We start from the raw sequence: 14,829 nt of genomic DNA, 5'->3' as shown, positions 1-14,829 counted from the left end.
GATCCATCACATACATAGGAAGCTTAATAAGACTATGTGCGGATTTTTCAGCAGAAACCATGGAGGCAAGAAGGGAGTGGTGTGATATATTTAAGATACTGAAAGAGGAAAACTGCCAACCAAGAATCCTATATCTGGCAAAACTCTCCTTCAAATATGAGGGAGAGTTTAAAATATTCTCTGACAAGCAGACAATGACAGAGTTTGTGAACAAGATACCTTCTCTACAGGAAATACTAAAGGGAGCACTACAGACAGATAGGAAAAGACAGGAGTGAGAGGTTTGGAACACAATTTTGGGTGATGGTAGCACAGCAGTGTAAGTACACTGAACAAAGATGACTATGAATATGGTTGAAAGAGGAAGGTTAGTAGCATGTGGTTCACCAGAAGGAAAGAGGAAAGATAAAGACTGGGACTGTATAACTCAGTGAAACCTAAAGTGCTTAACAATTGTGATAAAATGTACAAATATGTTTTTACAGGAGGTAGAACAAATGAATGTCAACCTTGCAAGGTATTAAAAATAGGGAGGTATTGGGGGAAAAATACAATCAATGCAAACTAGAGACTACAATTAAAAGAGACATTGTATTATGCTTCCTTTAATGTAACAAAGGCAATGTGCCACAGATAAATGCATATAAGAAGGGGGCATAAGGGAGGGGTATGGGACTCTTGGCATTGGTGATGTTGTCTGACTCTTTAGTCTTCTTTAGTTTAATGCTATCTTTCCTTTTGTTGCTTCCTAGCTGTCATGCGCTGTTGTTTTTCTTTTCTTCTCTTTCTTTTTTCTTTTTCTTTTGTCTCTCTACCTTCTTTGACTCTTCCTCCTGCTTTGTGGAAGAAATGTAGATATCCTTACATATATAGTGGTGAGGGTGGTGAATACGTAAATATGTGACTATACAGGGAACCATCAATTGTTTACTTAGGACAGAATGTATGGTGTGTGAGCAAAACTGTCTTTAAAAGAATGGGTTGACGAAGAAATCTTGAGGTCACTGTATTGAGTGAAATACAACAGACACATAAGGACAAATATTGCAGGGTCTCATTGATATGAACTAATTATAATATGTAAACTCATAGACATGAAATATAAGTTACCAGGATATAGAACAAGGCTAAAGAATGAAGAGCAGTTGCTTATTATGAGCAGAATATTCAACTAGGTTAAACTTAAATGTTTGGAAATGAACAGAGGTGATGGTAGCACATTGTGAGAATAACTAACAGTGCTGAATGGTGTGTGAATGTGGTGGAAAGGAGAAGCTCAGAGTCACGTATGTAACCAGAAGGAAAGTTGGAGGTTGAAAGATGGGAATGTATAGAACAGTGAACCTTGTGATGGGCAATGTCCATGATTAACTGTACAAATATTAGAAATCTCTTTCATGAACCAGAACAAATGTATGACACTAACTAGAAGCTAATAATAGATGGGTATATAGGGAAAAAATATACCTATTGCAAACTATATACTACACTTAGTAGTATTTTAACATTCTTTCATCAACAGTAACAACTGTACTTACCAATACTATGAGTCAACAATGGACAGGGGGTGGTTAGAGGTATGGGAGGATTTGAGTCTCCTTTTTTTTGTCTTTATTTCTTGTCTGGAAAAATGAAAATGTTCTAAATACTGAAAAAAAATTGTGGTGATGGATGCACAGCTCTATGATGGTACTGGGAGCAATTGATTGCACACTTTGTATCTTTGGATAATTGTATGGTATGTGAACAATCTTAATTAAAAAAATAGAAAAAAATATTTCCCCTGTTACCCATAACTTATCTAATTATATATATATTTCCTACTTCAAGATTATAAAAATATTTTCCTTTATTTTCTTCAAATATTTGTCTAATTTTGTTTTTTTACACTTAGATCTTCAATATATCTGGAACTTGTTGTTTTTGACATGATATAGGAATCAAACATTTTATTTCCAAAACTGATAGCCAGGTGTCCCTGCATCATTAATTGAATAATCCATCTTTACTGACTAATTTGAAATGCAATCTGTATCAGATATTTAATTCCCATCAAAATGTAGGCCTTTTCCTTGAGTCTCCATTCTATTTCATTATTCTATTTGTCTAGTTCTATGTCAACACTACATTGTTTAAATATTTGTTTAGCATATTAAAAGTATATAGCAAACTGTATATATTAGTGTAATATCATAGTAATATATTAACTATATACTATTTAATATATTAGTAACAAAATATAATATTATACAACACATTTTTACACTTGATTGGAAAAAGTATGACCTTTTGCAAAGTAATCTTCGCTTTTCTTGTACAGTTTCTCTTCCAGTTGAATTTTGGAATAACTTTGTCAAGTTCTTTAACATAATGTTAACATAATGCTGAAAGCTCTTTGTAAAAGTACAAATTACCCAGCCATATCCCAGACTTCTGAATCAGAAACTTTAGGGGAGGGATCTGGGAATCTGCATTTTATCAAATTTCCCAGATGATTCTCTTACAGTCAACCCTGAACTGTTTGTAAGCACTGAGGTAAACAATAATTTGAATAACTTATTATCTCATTATATTGCGCTGGTACCAGACACAACCAAAGAAGTATTTGTGTTCCAGTGGATGCATTCATTCATTCATTCATTCACTCAGTAAGCACTCATTGAGCACCTGTTACGTGCCAAGCACTATTTTGGTGCTAGAATTGCAAACATTATTAAGCAATGGCCCCTGCACTCATGAATCCCATAGTCCAGACGCATTGGAGAGAGACTTGGCAAAGCTTTCAAGTATGGAGCAGAATACCTTCCTTTTAAAGTATTGTAAAAGCCTACCTGGGAAAAGGTAGATCTCTTGAACTCTAGAACAACTGACCAAAAAAACCCTCAGATAAAGATAAATGAGTGTGTTTTTATTTAATTTTCGCCTGGGGTCTGCTACCATTTGCTCTTTCTAGAGTTCAAAGCAGAAGTGTGGGAATAAGGCTTTGTGCCCGGAAATCAGCAGCACTTAGCCGGGCTGGGGCTAGGGTGAGGAAAGAGAAGCACTTGCCTCAGTTGCAAAATCTAAGGGGCACCAAAAAACTCAGAAATCAAGATAAATACCATCTTACTGCAATATTTTTTTATTCAAAATTAAGGCAAAAAAAAAAAAAAAAACCCAAGATGAACAAACTATTGAAATAAACAGTATCCAACAGCACTGAGATTAGGGTGAGGAGCCAGAAGCCTAGTTATGCCAAGGGCGGGGTCAGGTGCTATCTTTATTTAAAATGTTCTTCTTTGTAGATTTTTTGGCATTAATTTTGACTTTTAAATATATTGCAAGATAGTATTTACCTTGATTGCTGAACTTTTCAGTGCCCCCTTCAATTTTGCACCCATGTTGAGTGCCTCACTCACCTCACCCTAGTCCTGGCCCTGCTGCTTAGTCATGGTATTAGCATTTTTTAATAATGTTACAGACTTTAGGTACTAGGCTAGGGGTTGATGCTGCCAATGAATGCACAGGATATGGTGTACCCACTCCTGGAAATTCCTGGACAGTCATGGCAGAGAGAGGAAGAAAAGTTAAAGGAGATGGTAAATGGTTGCCTTTTTTCTCCTGTTTTCCTCAGTGTCCACATAATATTTACTTTAGACACTTGCCACCTTTTTCTACATCTGATTGTTCCCAAGGGAACAGATGACAGAGCTAGGGTATGGTAGGGGAAGGGGAGCCGGGGTCTAGAGTGCAGTGCTGACCCCACCACTCTCACTACAGGAAACAACTTCAAGGAAGAATCTGCAGAGTTCTTCTACCAAGCCCTGTCGGTGAGAAGTGAGGGGGGCTGCCAAGCCATGTGGGAATGTCCCTGGAAGATCTGGGAGATCTGTGGGCATAGAGAAGTGGGACCATGGGCATGGTGTAGGGGAGCTGGTGAGCATTTGACTCACTAGCAAGTGGGGGCTGTTTTGATGGCAGTAAATTCCCACAGCAGCCATCAACAGTTAAAGAAAAAAACAAGTAAGAAATCACCTTCAGTCTGAGACCCCTAGCCCAACTAATTTTTGTTGTCTGGGGTCCCTCCATCACACTGCCCTGAGATAAGTGAGGCATTTGTGGACAGATAGAAGGCAAACATAACCTCTCTTTCTACTGTTTATTTCTCCAGGCCAATTACCGAATTAAGAAACTGGATCTCAGTCACAACGAGTTCTCTGATAAAGGAGGAGAACAGCTGGGACAGATGCTGGGTAAATCTCCCATGTGATGGGAAGGGGCCATCAAAGCAGGCGGGACTTGGGGAGGATTGCTACTCAGGGCTGTATTTTCTTTTTTTAAAATTATTGAATCGTCAGATAATAAAAGTAATGTAAACAATGTCCAAAATACATTTGAAATAGATTTGGGAAGTAAAACATTTAAATGATTGGAACATATAGAGAAATAACTTGATGACCTCAGAAAGGCTAGGGATTGTTAAATGTGGCACCATAAGCATAAGCTGTAACAAAAACAATTCATGTATTTGTCAGCCATAAACTTAAAACTTTTGTGTGATAAAAGACACCAAGAGCAGAGTTAAAGGACAGGAGACAGCCCAGAGGGGCAAGATGGTGGCATAGAGAGGAGTGGAATTTGGTCAGTCCCCTGAAACAACAAATGAACAACCAGGAACAACTAGTAAATAATTTGGAATAACTGCTGGGTAACAACTATGACTGTCCACATATCATACACCAACCTGGATTGGGAGGAATACCTGAGATTGCAGCATAAAATCTGTAAGTAAAAGCTGCAGAACCACACCAAGAGCCCCTCCCCCCATAGCAGTCTGAGCTGCAAGACCTTGCTGTGCTAGAAACTAGCAGCTCTCTCTGAGTGAGTGAATATAGCTCAGCTGAGCTCCAAGTGGGGTTTTAATGAACAAATGTAGACTGCTGAATACAAGCTACAAACCCCCAACAAGCCAACAGAGGCTTTTAGTGATAACTGACCTTAAAGAACCAGAACACTCAACTGTCCTGGGAGGGGGAGCCAGAAGACCCGGTGTTACCTCTGGCCAATGAGTGAAACTTGGGGGCTGTGTACTGGCTCCAAAAGGAGGCTTTCTGTCCCTTTTTCTCTCTCTCAACCTGAGGGGCAAAGAAGAGAGAGCTGCAGCCATTTTCAGTTCACAGTGCTCTGACCCAGGCAGGGGTGGAGATAACAGAGTCAGAGAGACTATTCAAATGCAGATGATAAATCAGTAGGGGTGTATCTTCCCTAAGAGTAAGGAGGAGGGGCCCAGCTTTCCCATCAGAACCAGACCCCAGAGGCTGGGGGAAAACAGCCAAAATGGAAACTAAAGAGGCCACACCTCCTTATACCAGTCAGGAGTGACAGGCTGACAGGTGCCACCTACTGGGCAGGTTAGGAAAAGCACAGTGACTGAAAACCTCACAGGAAAGTCTGTCATTCCTCTAAGATACACCCTGAATAAATGAAAGACATAAAATTACAGATCCAAGAAGCACAGTGTACCCCAAACAGAATAGATCTGAATAGACCTATGCCAAGCATTTAATAATCAGATTATAAAACGTCAAAGACAAAGAGAGAATCCTGAAAGCAGCAAGAGAAAAGTGATCCATCGCATACATAGGAAGCTTGATAAGACTATGTGCGGATTTCTCAGCAGAAACCATGGAGGCAAGAAGGGAGTGGTGTGATATATTTAAGATACTGAAAGAGGAAAACCGCCAACCAAGAATCCTATATCTGGTAAAACTCTCCTTCAAATATGAGGGAGAGTTTAAAATATTCTCTGACAAGCAGACAATGAGAGAATTTGTGAACAAGATACCTGCTCTATAGGAAATGCTAAAGGGAGCACTACAGACAGATATGAAGAGAGGAGAGAGAAGTTTGGAAAACAATTTTAAGTGATGGTAGCACAGCAATGTAAGTACACTGAACAAAGATGACTGTGAGTATGGTTGAAAGAGGAAGGTTAGTAGCATGTGGGAAACCAGAAGGAAAGAAGAAAGATAAAGACTGGGACTGTATAACTCAGTGAAACCTTGAGTGCTCAACAGTTATGATAAAATGTACAAATATGTTTTTTCATGAGGGAGAACAAATGAAATGTCAACCTTGCCAGGTGTTAAAAATAGAGTGGTATTGTGGAAAAATACAATCAATGCAAACTAAACAAGAAAGAAGACAGGGAGAAGATATTAGCAACATTTGCATAATTTTCAGATTACTGTTCAGAATAGATGAATACTATCAATATTGATGATCAGTTAGACAATGATAAATACCCCAACAGAACACTGATCAAGGCATTTTGATAGCAAAAGAAGAAACCCAAATACCCAACTTCTTTAGTAATTAAAGAAACGCAAAATAAAACAACAAGATTTTCCTTATCTACCATCGCTGCAAAAATGTTAAAGTAAGCAAATATCAAATGCTGTGGAGACACAGAGAAATAACACAACCTGCTAAGTGATGGCACTTGAGAGCAATTGGATAGTATTTAGTACAATTGAAGATGTATATATTCTGTGATGCAGCAATCCCCCTTCACATGTCTCAGAGAAGCTTTCACATACACAGAGAGAGAGAGAGGTCTCAGAAGGTCCATTGCAGCATTGTTACGAAAGACGGAAAAAATAGAAACAACCTCAAAATTCATCTCTGGGAAATGAGTGGAAAAGGGGTGGATACCATTAGCCCATGGAAGGGAGGAGGTGCTAACTGAGATGGGGCAGTGAGACAAAGCCCGACTGACCCAGAAGGTGGACTTTTTGCTAAGACCTGAATAACAAAAAAAGAAACAACTTCACTAAGTTCTGGAGGCGCGGAATTCCAGGCAGAAAGAACAGAACTCCGCATGCTTGAATAATGGGATGGGGCATGGGGCTTTGTGGGCATGGCACAGATGGAGCCTGGATTTTAGCCTGTGTTGAAGAGTCATCGGAGAGTTATAAGTCAGGGAGCTAAGTAGCGTGATCTGTATTTCCTAGAAAGGGCTCCCTGTATCAGAGGAGGCAAGAATGGAAGAAGGGAGACCAGTTAGGAGGGTATTGTGATAGTCTAGGCAAGATGTGATAATACCTTAGACTAAGGGTGGAGCTAGTAAATAGACAAAAGTAGATGGATTCAGAATAGATTTTGGAGGTGAAGCCAAAAGGACTTGCTGACAGGAAGAATGAGAGAAGGGGAAATATTGACTCATAGTTATTTTGCTTCAGCTTCTGGTTGGATTGTGGTGTCATTTCTTAGGTGGAGAAATCTCAGGGGGTGACAGTTTTGAGGGGCAGAAGTTGAGAATCAAGATTTCCGTTTTTTGCCATGTAATGTTTGTGATGCCCATTTGATATCTGCTTGGAGATATCAGGTAGACCATTCACTATGTGAGTTTAGAGCTTGGTGAAGAAGTCAAGACTGGAGATATAAATTTGGAAGTTATCAGCACATAGAAATATTTAAAACCTTGGGACAAGATGAGGTCATGCAGGCAGAGATATAGATAGAGTTGAGTAGGTAGCCATGGCAATGAACCATGGACCACTCCAAAAATTTTAGGTTTTGCGGAGGAGGAAGAAAAGCCTGCAAAAGAGGGGTCAATCCAATAGGAAAACAAGGAAAGTGAGATATCAAGGAGCCAAGTAAGGGAGTATTTCAAGAGAGGGGAAGTGGTCAGTTGTGTCAAGTGTTGCTTGGAGGCCAAAGAAGATGAGGACAGGAAAGTGACCACAGAATTTGGCCACATGGAGACATTGGTGACTTTGGCAAGCACTGTTAAGAGTCAAGTGGGTGACTGTGGAAACCCAACTGGAGTGGGTTGAGTTGAAAATGAGATGCAGAGAAGTGGAAACATCAATATAGACAACTCTGCTGAGAAGCCTAGAACAGAAAGATGGAGTGGTAGTAGAAGGGAGACAGAGTCCAGGTAGGGTTTTTAAGGATGGAAGATACTGAGGAAAAAATATCCAATAAAATAAGAAACTGTTAATGCAGAAGAGGGGGAAGTTAATCACAGGAGCAAATTCCTTGAGAAGCCTGTAGGCTATAGCACCCAGGACAAAAATGGAGGGAGTGGCCTTAGAGAGCAGAGGGACAGACAGTTCGTTCACTGGAATGAGGCCAAGAGGGGGTGCAGGTGTGGGTAGGTTGGTACATTCTGTGTTGGGATTTTGAAGGCACCTCCATCTCATTGCTGCTATCTTCTCAGTGACATATGAGACACAAGTCTTCAGCTGAGAGTGGGGTAGAGGGTGATGGGTCGAGGAAAGAGGAGAAGATATAAAAGAGCATTTAGAAGGGAAAAGCCAAACATACTAGGGAAGGAATGGAGGGATCGTTGGGCAGTTTGAGTCTCCATCTGGAAACTGAAGTCATAAATTTACAGTGAGGAGACTGCATTCTATTTTAATTTGGTTATAATCATACTGTACATGCAGCTTTAAAAAGTATCTATTATTACTCTAGCTAGCATTTAAGTGATTACTGTGTGGCAGGCAGCATGCGAGGCATTGTACGTCACTCATCACAAACACCCTATGCAGGTTACTATCTCAATTTCACAGATAAGAACACAGAAGTAAGGGGATCATTAGTGACCCACTAAAGGTCATCCAGATTATAAATGATGGGATCAGAATTAAAATTTTAATTTTGTGACTATTTAAAAGATATGCATGTGCAAGCTGTAACTTATGTAAGTTAATTGGCTGTGAAGAGGAAACAAGGGCAAGAAAGAAGGGAGGAAGGGAAGAAGGAAGGAAGGGGTTAAGGAAGAGAATGAAGAGATGAGAGAAAGAGAATGAGAGAGAAGGCAGGAGAAATTTTGTTCTCAAAATAATATAAGGCATTGTGCACTTTACCAAAAGCACATCCTGGTGGTAGTACTTTATGCACTGTCCATTAAATAATAAAATAATTTAATTTAATTTAATCATTAAATCATTCCTCTTGAGTCTGAGACCTGAAGGTGATTCTTCTCACTCAGTAATGGCTCAAGGGTGCCTTAGCCTCTCCTTCCATTGGTGTCCCCAGTATAACTGCCCCCCAGCCATCCAAATGACAATAACATGACAATGTGTTTTAAATATGGATGTTCTCTCAGTCCTAAGTAACATGTAAACAAAAGCATCTTTAAGTTAAAAAAACAAAAAGCTATTTCTGTAGAAAGCCTCAAGATAAGCATGACACTTCCAATTGATTGTGTCCCTAAGGCCTTCCTAGACAGAAATTCTGGAGCCACCTCTGCTCCCTTGAGTGTTCGTGCAAAGGACACCACGTGATGTAATACACCACGCCCAACGCAGCCTCCCTGTAGTAAACCCACCACTAAAGTTAGGTCTTATACAAGGACTTCCATGCTATCTCCAGCTATTTTAATGGTTATATGAAATTTCACCAAATGGATATTTATGACATACTTAACCATTCCCGCGTGGGTCACAAGTGTTACTTTTAGAAGTGATGCCCTAGTGAACATCTTCAAGCATGTAACTCTTCCCATATTTGGTACTTTTCTCCTTAGGTAGAACTTCAGAAGTGATAATATTGTACGATGGGATATACACACATTTTAATGGGGAAATATCTGTGACCAGATGACTATACCAATTTACTTGACACCTGCAATTTACGAATATGACTGCCTTACTACATCTTTGCCAGCCTTGGGATTAAATTAATGACTGAGAAAACATTACCTCTCTATTTTACTTTGCATGGCCATTGAGCAATCCTGTCTCCAATGTCATGGATTTCCATTAACTCTGGGACTTGGCTCTTTGTGATGTGGGGGATGCTAAGATGACTCCCCCTTCCCCCAGCCCTCAATGTAGGGCTCCAGGCGCTGGATCTGAGCTGGAATCACTTCCACATACGGGGAGCTGTGGCCCTGTGCAGTGGTCTCCGGGTAAGGACTTCTCTGGGAGTGGGGGGCTGAGCCAGTGTGAGGATGGCTGGGGAACCCCAGCCCTGCCATCTTGAACCTCTTCCTCATGGTCACCATTGATAAGAGCATACGAGCTCTCACCAAGGACTTTCCACTTGGTTGGTCTCCCTCCCACAATTCCTGGATCTACTTTTTTATGGGGTTTAAATCCTGCCTAAGTAAATTCACCCTGCTTGGGGCTGGGTGGCATCTTCAGGGGCACGTCAAGAGGGGCAGTTTAATTAAGGGATCGGGAATGACCAGCACACAAAAGGAATCCCTGTACCTGAGTCTCTGAGCCCAGCTGGGCGGGACCTGGAAAGACCCGGCAAAGCCTTTGCCTCTTCTAGGGACCGCTGAGCGCCCAGCCTGGACGCCAGCAGGGGGCAGAAATCGGGGCCAGTTTGCCGGGACAAGACACAGGCAACTTTGATGCTCGTTCTATTCTCCCCTCTTCCTGGAGTCTAATGTGACCCTGCAGACACTGGATCTTTCCATGAATGGCTTTGGGAACGAAGGGGCCCTGGCCCTGGGGGAGGTCCTCAGACTCAACAGCTCCCTGACCTACCTAGATATTAGCAGCAACGACATCAGCAACGAAGGAGCCACCGGAATCAGCAGAGGGCTGGAGTACAATGAACACCTCAGGGTCCTGAAGGTGAAGTCTTTCCCTACTCTGGGAACGGGCCACTGTGTGTGTGTGTGTGTGTGTGTGTGTGTGTGTGTGTGTGTTGGAGTGGGGGCAGCAGGGTAATGGGGCTGGATATTGCTGGAAAGAATTGGTGGGAACATCTACCTTATCCTTTATGGGTGTATTCTTGCCTATCTCTTTGCATGAACTCAGCGTCACCCTCATCTCTCAGTCTCTCGCCAGGAACACTGCAGTCATCTCCTAACCGTTCTCCCTTCCTCCTATTGGGGTCTCCTCCAGTCTTTTCTCCACACCCCAATCAGAGTGTGCTTTCTGAATACAAACCTTACCCCCTTCTATCACTGTATCTACTCTCTCCCAGCCTAACCCCTGCAATGTCTTCCTGCTGCTCAAATCCAATTCTCTGGCTCTGTGTGCCTCCCGGCCTCAGTTTACCCCCATGCTCTCCCTTGCTGTCCATACTTGGCATTAGTGATCCCCTTTCATCTCCTTTCTTTCTGCCTTGAGGTCTTTGTCATACTGCTTCCTCAGCCTGGAGTCCTTTCTCTCCCCACTGCTCCCTTCCTCCTGCTGTCATTACTGATCTGCTTCGGTGCGCAGCCCAAGTGTCAGTTCCTGAGGGAACCCTGCTGGGAGCCTCAGTCTAAGTTATCTGCTCTCAGAACCAAGTTTGCTCCTCCATGCAGAAGTTACTGCAGTTTCTAATTACACCCTCATTCGGGTGACTATTTGGTTAATGTGTATTGTCCCACTGGTATGACAACTTCGTGACAACAAAGACTGTGATTGGTTTTGCCCATTTTTATACCCCAGGTACCGAGCTCAGTGCTGGACATACAGTAGATGCCCAATGAATAAACGGTTCATCATAAATTAATTTGCTTGTAGATGCTCTTGTATAACATAGAAGCTTCTGGGCAGTTGGAAAACAGATAATGAGAAGATCTATTAATAGTTTCCCTTTCTGGGGCTCCTACCACAAACCAGATGCCCTGTTAGGTAGTTTGCCTCATTATTCATCACCCAACCCTACAAAGCGGACTCTATTAATTCCACTGAGAAGAGAAAACTGAGGCTTTTCTGACTTTTCTACATGACCAGGTGTAATCAATATACAGTTTGGTTTCTTTGTTTTTTAGTTGGTTGGTTGTTGGAGTTTTATTTAGAAGTGAAAGAATAATGTTTAAAGTGTAACTCTTAGTTTGGTCATAGCTTGAGGCCACATCAACTTTTGCCACCAAAAACGTGTCTTGTTCTCTACAATCAGCCCCAGCCCTCCTTTCCCTAATCTTGGAAAAGAAAAGGGATTCCCACTGGGAAGAGAGTCAAGGATGGGATTCTAGATGCTAAGCCCCATGGGGACAGCACTCCAGCCTTTCTTTTCTCTCTGGAGAACATTAGAGCCTGGGGAATGCCTGACAGGTAGTAGGTACTTAATAAAACCTCATGAAACCATCCGGCTGAAAGCTCTCAATGATAATAGCTAACATCCACTGGCTGCTTACTATTTACCTACCAGGCACCTTCTGAAAGCTTGTCTTGATTTATTTAATCCTCAGGACAGCCCTATGTGATCATACATAGTACTCAGAGAATTGATGTAAGGCCACACAGCTAGTAGGCAGAGCGATTGGGCCCCCTTGGTCCCTGCAGTTATCCTCTTACCACACTTCAGTGGCTCCCAGCACCATTAAAATAATGTCCAATTCCTCAGCCAAGTCCACAAGGCCCTTCATGATCTGGTCCCATCCCAGCTCTGGAGCCTCATTCTCTGCTCCTGCCTCAGAAAACGTTTGCTATTGCCCAAACACGTCATGCTCTTTCACACCTCTGCCCCTTGGCCCTCGCTCACCCTTGTCTTCTGGGGGGCCTTTTATCCCCCCCTCTAGTCCTGCCCCACCCCTTCTTCAGACCTGGCTAATTAATCTCCATTAGTCCTGCAAGGCTTAGCTCAAGTGCCCCTACCCTGGGCTGGACGCCCCTTTCCTCACCTCTGCAGTACTCTGTGTGACCTCTGCCACTGCCATCATGATACTTATGACCCCATTTGCTTGCTCACCTTTCTCCCCAGTTAGAATGTAAGCAGCCTGAGGGCAGAGACCTTGTCATGTCTGCCTGGGTATCTCTCAGTGCCTAACCCAGTGGCTGGCACATGGCAGGCCCTCAATACATGTTTGCTGGATGAATGGATAGATGAGGTGGACAGGTAGATGGATGCACGCACGCATGAAGGGATGGAGGGCCAGGTGGACAAATGGATGGGCACAGAGACAGGTGCTTACAAAGAAATCTTGGAGGAAGACAGAGATTGTAATTTGATGAGAAGTGGAATCCATGCTCTGCGCCAGCCTTTCCTGCCCTCCTCTCAGCCCCCTCCTGTCTCACCTCTTTTCCCACAGCTTTTCCTGAACCCTCTAACTATGGAAGGGGCTACTTTACTGATCATGTCCATCAAGAGGAACCCCAAATCCAAGATAGAAGAGCTTGACATTTCCGTAAGTGATCAAATGGTGGCCACCTGCCCCAGACCCGAGCACGGCAGTCACCACACCTGCTGTGATGGCCACTGCCAGCAGCTCTGTCCCTCACAAACCCTCACACAGATGTTCCATAAACACGCTCTCCTCTCCAGGGGTTCCTTCAGCAGGGGCAGCCATTCAGTCCGTCACATCACAGTGTGAAACAGTTTATCAGACCCTGGGAATCCAGGACATGAACATCTGAGGGTGAACCTGAGAGAATACACAAGCAGACACCAAAGAGGAAGGCAGGAGGATCCACAAACAGAGGTTATTTACTGTCAGCTTTGCTGGTGGATGGCCCTTTGATTTTCAGATTGCTTCCAGAATCACAAGATTTTAGACTCTGGATATTAAAATATATACATTCTTGTATTTTCATTTCATGACTTGGCATATTGTATTCAGAGTAGTATTTGAGGATAAAAAAAGAAAAATCCCTTGATGGAGAAGGGAAGTCCAAGGAGGTGACTGTAACAGAGAGGTTGGGTCATTTGCCCAGAACCGCACAGCAAGTAGGAAACACAGCAAAGCATAAATCCAGGGCTTTTGCTTTGTTCTCTAGAGTTCTAAAATGGTGCAGTGTTCAAACCCTTTTACATTTTTATTAATGCTACACAAATATGATGTTCTGTTATGACTATTTTAATCCTTGCAGTTTTATCAGTGATAATATTTGAGTATTCAAATCCATGTTCCTTAGAACTGAATGATAGGTAAAATTTGGATTTGGATTTGCCACAGATTATAGAACATTACAAAAACATGCTTGCAGTCCCTTTCACTTTGTTCCCTTACCATTTCCTCCTTATCCCAGACTCCTCCTCTTTCTTGTGGGTCTTTCTCCTCTGAAAACCTCTCCCCCGCCCTCCTACGGCTCTGACTATACCCCAGGATGCTGCCTTAGCCCCACCCCACCCTGCCTCTGAGTCTCGGTCACAGGGCTCACATTTGTATGGTATTTTTCCTCTCCCTGCAGTGCAGGCTGGAAGGCAGGGACCCAGGTGCTGCCTCTGTGTGTTGGAGGGACTTTAGCAATGGTGCTATTTCGTCACTAGATGGCAGGTAAACCCAGGAACCGTGATCATACTACCACAGAACAAGCCTGCCAGAATAAAAAGATCTGAATTAGCTTTTTCCCTCCCTTTTGTCAACAATGCTGCCCTAACTCTAAACGGTGTTGGAATTCCTCCATTGTGGATGCTTCTAGAACTTTCTCTAGACTATCTACAAAGGAGGTTAAGTCTTCAGCCCTCAAGTGTGAGCTTAATTCTTTGCAAACCCAGACAACGCTCAGAACCACATCAGAAGAATGAAGCAGGTTGAGCCGGCTGTCTGAGACCAGGGCTGGTGAAACATTCTTTCACAGAACACACTTTCTATGTATGGCCTGTCCAAGAACGCTGAGAGAATGTGCCAAAGAGGCATTCCCAATTCTTCTTAAGCCATAGCAGGATTGTTGGAATAAGGGATCATCTTCTGAGGGCACCTGTTCTGAAGACAATGCTCATGTAGATATGGTCATTTCAAGATACTTGTTTAAAGGACAGTCTTGCCATCCATAGTTGTGTCTCATCTGTCACATGCAGACACTTTTGCTCGCCCTCTGGGAGCAGAGCTGAGCTATTACAAGCCCTGATCAAAATCATATGAAAAACTTACAAGTCAAATCACAAGCTCTAAAAAAACCCCGGCCATCTCAGTAGAGGAGCAGCACCGCAGAACAAACGAAAAAGACA

The 14,829-nt window shown here is 42.5% G+C and overlaps 2 protein-coding genes across 4 annotated transcripts in view; one reads left to right on the top strand and one right to left on the bottom strand.

The window, feature by feature from the left end:
- ANGEL1 (angel homolog 1) overlaps positions 1 to 14,829 on the bottom strand; it is an 80,019-nt gene that overhangs the window by 53,357 nt on the left and 11,833 nt on the right. The window lies entirely within an intron of this gene.
- The window catches only part of LRRC74A (leucine rich repeat containing 74A), a 37,053-nt gene that overhangs the window by 13,159 nt on the left and 9,065 nt on the right, over positions 1 to 14,829 (top strand). Inside the window, exons 6-10 of the mRNA XM_037835028.1 lie at positions 3,760 to 3,809; positions 4,151 to 4,232; positions 9,816 to 9,901; positions 10,401 to 10,577; positions 12,971 to 13,066. Coding sequence (XP_037690956.1) covers positions 3,760 to 3,809; positions 4,151 to 4,232; positions 9,816 to 9,901; positions 10,401 to 10,577; positions 12,971 to 13,066 — 491 coding nt within the window. The remainder of the gene's footprint in view (positions 1 to 3,759; positions 3,810 to 4,150; positions 4,233 to 9,815; positions 9,902 to 10,400; positions 10,578 to 12,970; positions 13,067 to 14,829) is intronic.

Source organism: Choloepus didactylus, chromosome 4, assembly GCF_015220235.1.
Source record: "Choloepus didactylus isolate mChoDid1 chromosome 4, mChoDid1.pri, whole genome shotgun sequence".
Classification (NCBI taxonomy): Eukaryota; Metazoa; Chordata; class Mammalia; order Pilosa; family Megalonychidae; genus Choloepus; species Choloepus didactylus.
Note: the sequence above shows the minus strand (reverse complement) of the source record. Positions and strands in the feature narration are given on the sequence as shown.